Source organism: Lynx canadensis, chromosome D4 (assembly GCF_007474595.2).
Source record: "Lynx canadensis isolate LIC74 chromosome D4, mLynCan4.pri.v2, whole genome shotgun sequence".
NCBI lineage: Eukaryota > Metazoa > Chordata > Mammalia > Carnivora > Felidae > Lynx > Lynx canadensis.
Window position 1 is genome coordinate 82,160,436 of NC_044315.2, and position 6,269 is coordinate 82,166,704.

The 6,269-nt window shown below is 48.5% G+C and overlaps 1 protein-coding gene across 1 annotated transcript in view; it reads left to right on the forward strand.

The window, feature by feature from the left end:
* The window catches only part of LOC115500153 (rab GTPase-activating protein 1-like), a 170,158-nt gene extending 164,145 nt beyond the window's left edge, over positions 1–6,013 (forward strand). The window contains 4 exon segments of the mRNA XM_030294523.1: positions 211–294; positions 996–1,067; positions 2,704–2,901; positions 4,231–6,013. Of these exon segments, the coding sequence (XP_030150383.1) occupies positions 211–294; positions 996–1,067; positions 2,704–2,901; positions 4,231–4,353 (477 nt within the window). The 3' untranslated portion in view covers positions 4,354–6,013.
* Positions 6,014–6,269: the final 256 nt, after the last annotated feature.

Sequence of the window (6,269 nt, forward strand, 5' to 3'; positions counted from 1 at the left end):
TCCGAAACGGGGTTTGATCTTTTATGGAAGCGTTTTGACTGTTCTCTCCCTCTCCTGGCATCAAGACCAGGCAGGTGAAACAGAATGCTTCCTGAGTAGGTTGGTTACTTTTTGGAAAGCCCAGAACAGAGCAGTTAGTGCCAGAGCTTTGTATTTCCTTTAAGACATTCACTTTTCCTTTTTTTTTTTTTTTTTTTTTAACACCTGCAGTTAAAAGAAATGTGTCGTCGGGAACTCGACAAAGCAGAATCTGAGATTAGAAAAAACAGTTCCATCATTGGTGACTACAAGCAGGTGAGTGAGTGCACTGTTGGTGGGCCACATGCTCTGGAAGCCCTGCTCGCCTGGATGAGTGTGTCCCCTCCACACCCTGGGCTTCCCGGCTCTGCCACCCGCACCGACCGGTCACGGTACTTCACCGGGCAAGTGACGTCACTGATTCTTAACGGGAAAATAAGAGAAATGGTCCCTGTCTCAGAGAACTGTCATGAGGGTTCCATAAGATCGTGTCTGTAGAGGGCCTGGCACCCTGCCCCACCGATAAATAGGCATTTAATAAATGAGAGCCACGCTCTGTTCTTACGGCCTCACATTCACCTATGCTCATAGGCCGTAGAACCACTTCTCTCCCTGGTTTCAGTTTTAAGAACATAACTGAGCTGGTCTTGTTCTTTCCTACACTTGGATCTCGTGCCGGCTTGTGAGTCTGTCAAGTGTGTGTAAACCGTTGGCCATTGAGTGGGGCACCAGTGAGTTCCTCGAGTCCTAGGCCCATGGATATGGAGGTGGCCCAACCAGAGGAACCTCTGCTCTTCCCCCGACTCGACTCGTCCCCCCGGCACCCTCCCCGACCCGGCACCACCTCCACCCGGTGTGCAAGTACCGTCCTCTCCGCTCAGCACGGTCCAGCTTGCACTGCCGGATTCATCCCAAACCCAGGTTATGCGGATGATGACACTGCTCAAGAGATTGTCTCATTTCATTTGTTTCTGTAGATTTGTTCTCAGTTGAGTGAAAGATTGGAGAAGCAGCAGACAGCTAATAAAGTGGAAATTGAGAAAATTCGGGTAAGTTTTCCTCTACCAAAGAGATTCTGTACAACCTACTTCATTTTATGGCTTTGCTCAGCACAACAGATTTTGGGAGAGGGTAGTTTGATTTCCCTTTGATTCCAAACATGAGAGAAGCCACCCAGTAGTACCCTGTTAGGTTCCTGTCATGGCCTGGCTGACAGCTGGTGGTGTGCTGGTCTCCTCTGGAAGGGAGTACAGATGAGACCCAGAGATCTGGTTTTCAATCTTAAAATACAATTGGCCTTTTCCTTATAAATCCACTTAACATCCTCTGGATATCGTGACTGAAAAAAAAAAAGGCGACCCAGGATTTCCGAATGTCGTCAGTACAGCAGGTGATCACTGCAGGGCACCGAGGTGAAGGAGTCCAGCCAGCAGTGGGTTTTGCTTGAGGGTAGGGGTGCAGAGACCAGGAGCCTGTGGTATCACTTGTCATTCCCTGTGTTCTGTACACTGGGACACTCCCCTTCGGAGCTCAATTACTTCTGCTTATAATGGATCCCAAAGCAACGAGGACTTTGTGTAATGTTTTTGTTTTGTTGCCAGTTTGGGGGCTTTTGTAACTTGGTGCTTTCTTTCTTTAGGCTGTCCCTGTGTTAGAAGCACTTACCACATTTTTCGGAGAGGAGTAATTTACTGAAAGATGCTTTTCTAACACACTTACGACCCCGTGGACAGGAGGGTGGGAGGGATGTGCTCATGGCCTCGCACACACATCAGCAGTTTACCTGGAGCGAGAATACACCTGGCCTCCGCCCTGAGTAGAGTGTAAACAGCAGTATCTATTTTTTAAATATGACTTATTATCTGATTCTAAAACTGTTAATGCCCACTGCAGAAAATTTGGAAAATGAAAGAAAACAAACTCTTGTAATTGTATTACCCACAAATAACATCACCGTTATTAACACTTCGGTGTACGTTCTTTGAGTTTCTGTGTTTATTTCAACGTACAAAATGCCATTCATTCTGAGATACTCATTTTTTCCACATTAACATCTGAGAAATTGGGACATGCCTTATAACTGAGGGCTTTCTAAAGTGGCTTAATTGGAAGAATGTTTTCTTAGAGGAACATGAAATGGGGTTTCTTCCAGTCAGGGCCATCTTACTTTGATGAAATGTGGTAAATATTTGTAACCATGCTTTACAGACATTTCTGTGTCCTTGGTCACCCAGCATTTAACCAGTTCACCATGCTGTGAAAAGTTCCTCAAAAACTTTTTAGAGGCTGCATACAAACTACCTTGTATAAATACAGCACAGCTCTGTATTTCCTCTCCCACAGCGGTTGGATAGTTTACACCCCCTGCCCCATTTTGTTTCTGTCTCTGATTCCACAGTGAAAATCTTTGTACATGAATCTTTACTCACTGCATCTTCGTTTTTTTAACCGAGGTTCCTAGAAGGGAGGTGACAGACCAGGACATAAGACTATTTTTATTGCTTTTAGTGTATGACACCACGTGGCTTTTCCAGTAGGGCATCTGCCAAAGAGAACATAGTTTTTCAGAAGCTGTGGTGCTCAACCGAGAAGCCATCTCTTGGCTCCCCAAAAAGGAGGCGCCCACACCTTCCCGCAGGGCTGGTTTCTCTTCTTTGCCTCTTCACATCTGACCTTCAATTTCAGCAAAAAGTGGATGACTGTGAGCGCTGCCGGGAATTTTTCAACAAAGAAGGTCGCATAAAGGGCCTAAGCTCAGCCAAGGAGGTTTTAGATGAGGACACAGATGAGGAGAAGGAGACCCTGAAGAACCAGCTGAGGGAGATGGAACTGGAGCTGGCCCAGACCAAGCTGCAGCTGGTGGAAGCGGAGTGCAAGATCCAGGTAACGGCCGCCGCCCTGGGCCCGCCCGCGTGGGCTGGAAACCCTGGAAATGACCTTTATGGTTTGGGGGTTTTTTCCCTTTTAACCTTTGACCATAATCCCTGTGGGAAGAAGCCCATTACTTACGATTTACCAGCGGATGTTTAATTAGTATTTGGACGGTCATAAGAATTGGACTTTATCAGAGAATTGTCCATCAACCTTGGGATCTTTTTGGTGAAGCAGAGAACACCTGCTTTGAAATCACAGCTGCACCACCAAACTGTGACCTTGGGTTAGTACAGAACCTCTTTACACTTCAGAGTCCTTATCTGCAAATGGAGACAAGGTCCCCCATCTGATAGTTTGTTCTGAAGACTACGTAAGATGATGCCCAGAAAGGGCTCTCGGCACTGTGTCCGAGGACTTCCTAACTGCGAACTCGTAGGTCCCAGCTCCCATCATTTAACAAGCTTTGTGACTTTGAACATGTGACCTGATTTATCTGAGCCTCCACTTCCGAAGAAGAAAGTGGGGCTTAGGTCATCTGCACACTGCCGGGCCAGTTCCACGAGCACCAGTATAATACGGAGCACAGAGTGGGCCCTAAGCACCGTGTGTGGAAGGGACTGAGTTCAGGACTAAAGCTTAGGGCCTGGTCTCCCACATCACACACATTCACTGGGCATCTGCTCTTTGCCAGGCCCTGTTCTAGGTGCTGGGGTTGCAAAGCTAAGACATGGCTTGTGTGACTGTCCAGGACAATCAGGAAAAGCACCACCAAGGCAGCAGTATGTGAGCTGTGGTCAAAGAATGAACCAGGGTTGCAGCTGCAGAAGAGAGAGAACAGTGAGCATCCCTGGTGGAGGGAGCGGCGTGCTGAGCGGCAGAGGGAGGAGAGGGCCTGCCCAGTGAGGAGTGCCAGGAAGGCAGGGGTGGAGGTGGGCACTGAGCTGGCAGAGTGTCTCTGGGTCCAGATTATGAAACATCTCAAATGTCTTGCTAGGGAGTCTAGACTTTAAAGGTCTTTGCTGGAAATTAGTGGCGTGGTCTTTGAACCAGACCATTAACTCTGTCTGCCTGATGTGCAGTCGGTGGATAAGAGAAGGAAGCGCTCAGTTAGGAGGTTGTTTTAATAAGTAGATGAGGCAAGAAATGAAGAGGTCTTAACTAGGAAAAATCCCAGAACTCTAGGGATTCCAGACCCTTTTATGCCAAGTGGAGACTGGGGAATTTCCAGAGGCCTCTCAAGAATACATAGGCTGAATTCTTATCATGGCTCAGCTCTCGGGAGGCACCTCCCTTGACACTGGAGCCGAGCATGCTCACCGTACATTGTTCCCCTTGCAGGACTTGGAGCACCATTTAGGCCTTGCCCTGAATGAGGTACAGGCCGCCAAGAAGACGTGGTTTAACCGAACCCTGAGCTCCATAAAGACGGCAACGGGGGTTCAAGGGAAAGAGACTTGCTGAGTGAAGTGGCTGCCTCCAGACACCTTCAGAAAACACGACACCTTTTGTTGCCTTCTTTGGCCAGATGTGTGATTCTGTGACATGTCCCAGGACCAGAATGTACCTAAGTCAGATCCATAGCAGCATGTTGGTAGGTCATTGGACCAGAGCTCATGAAGCAGTCAGCCTCTCTGGGGTAAGGCTCTCCTAACTACTGATGCTAACAGGCCTGCTGGCTGAGTGACGCTCTGGACACGCTCTGGGAAACCATCCTCCGTGTGAGCTCCCAGGCCTCTTCCTGGTGTGGGTCACCACCTCACCCAGCCCAAGGGCTGAGTTGACATTATCGGAGTTTGGGGATCCTTCAGGCTTTTGGTTTTTTTCTAAACCTTTAATCTTTTTTTTGTTTGTTTTTAAATATACATATTATATATATATTGTGGGGTGGGGGTGGGGTGGGCAGGGGATCAGTATCGCAAATAATTCTTATCTACTTCGTGCCAGCATAGGGTCCTCCAGGTAGACGCGGAGAAGCACTTTGTTTTAAATAGGAGGGTTTCCTGGTTGTAGTTGAAGCCACCTAGTTTTGTTAAAGAACACATTGCACAGGTGTTGGGTTTGGCATTATTCACGTTTCTGATCAATTCTATGCAACTCTTCTAGTTCCTCTTGTTTTTAGTGTTAGCTGCCAAAACGTCACAGGGCTGGGCTGGGCGACTTGACCGACTGTGAGACAGGGTTAATCATAACGTGGACAAATCTTATTTTGCTTCATGTGTCGTGTGTGTGTGTGTGTGTGTGTGTGTGTGTGTGTATAAATATCTTTTCCCAGTGTGCCCAACTGACAGTGTTTAAATCCCAGACCGAGACTGATCTGCACAACCTAATTATGTGGATATTTGGGCACTTAATGTCACTCCAGTTCTGCTGGGCTCCACTCTCCTCCCCCACCTTCTCGAGAGCTGGGAAATGCTCCATCACTTCAAGGTCCCTAGTGCTTTTGCACAACAGGTCATACAGGCAAGGAGGACACTGCGCCGTGTGTGTGTGTGTGTGTGTGTGTGTGTGTAGACACATGTGCGGGATGCACAGGCCCAGGCCCGGTCCTGCTGACCCGTGTCCCTCCCCAGCTGTCTGGGCCCCCGGGCCCTCCCCCGAGTGTGCTGGGTGCAGACCTCGCTGTTCAGATGGGCTGCAGGTTCTCACTTCAAAACTACAGAATAGAGGTTTTAGCACCTTTAAAAAAACAAATAACCTAGACCTTTTAATTTATATAGTGATATGCTGACGGGCTGGCGCCGATGATCTGGTCTCCGCACGCAGGGTGCAGGTAGCTGTTCTAAGAGGCACTGGTTTGTGTATAAAGATTCTTGGGTTGTTTTGTATCTCTTTTCCTGTTGGCTATACTAACGCTTGCTGAGGTCACTGTGACAAGGGAGGTAACAATGGCAACCCCCACCCCCCGAACCACACCCTCCACCGCTTTCCATGTCTTTCTTGTTCAGTTACCAAAACAGCTGTAAGCCCATCTAAAACTAGGTGCGTGGACATTGTGCTAGGGTAGTTTCAGTGTGTCAACTTTATGAACTGAAATATAAACCAGTAAAATTGTATTACTATTTCTTTTGTTGGTTTTATTTTAACAGCATATTCATTAAATATTTTGGTACAAAGAGCATCACTTTGTAGAAACCGGTTTCATCATTATGTGCTCCGGCCCCTTTCCCTGCTCCCACTGTCCGAGAAGAGCAGCCTCCGCGCTGTCGGGACAGGTGTGTGGGGGCCCCAGGCGCCTCCCCACCCCTACGGCTCCGGCGCGCCAGCGGCACGGGGTGTGGGGAGACGAGCTTCTCCTCTGCCAGGCCCACGCGTGCGCCACCACGGCAGACTTGACCCGCTTGGTGAAATCCAGTGCCGTGTTCCCGGGGCAGGCGCCA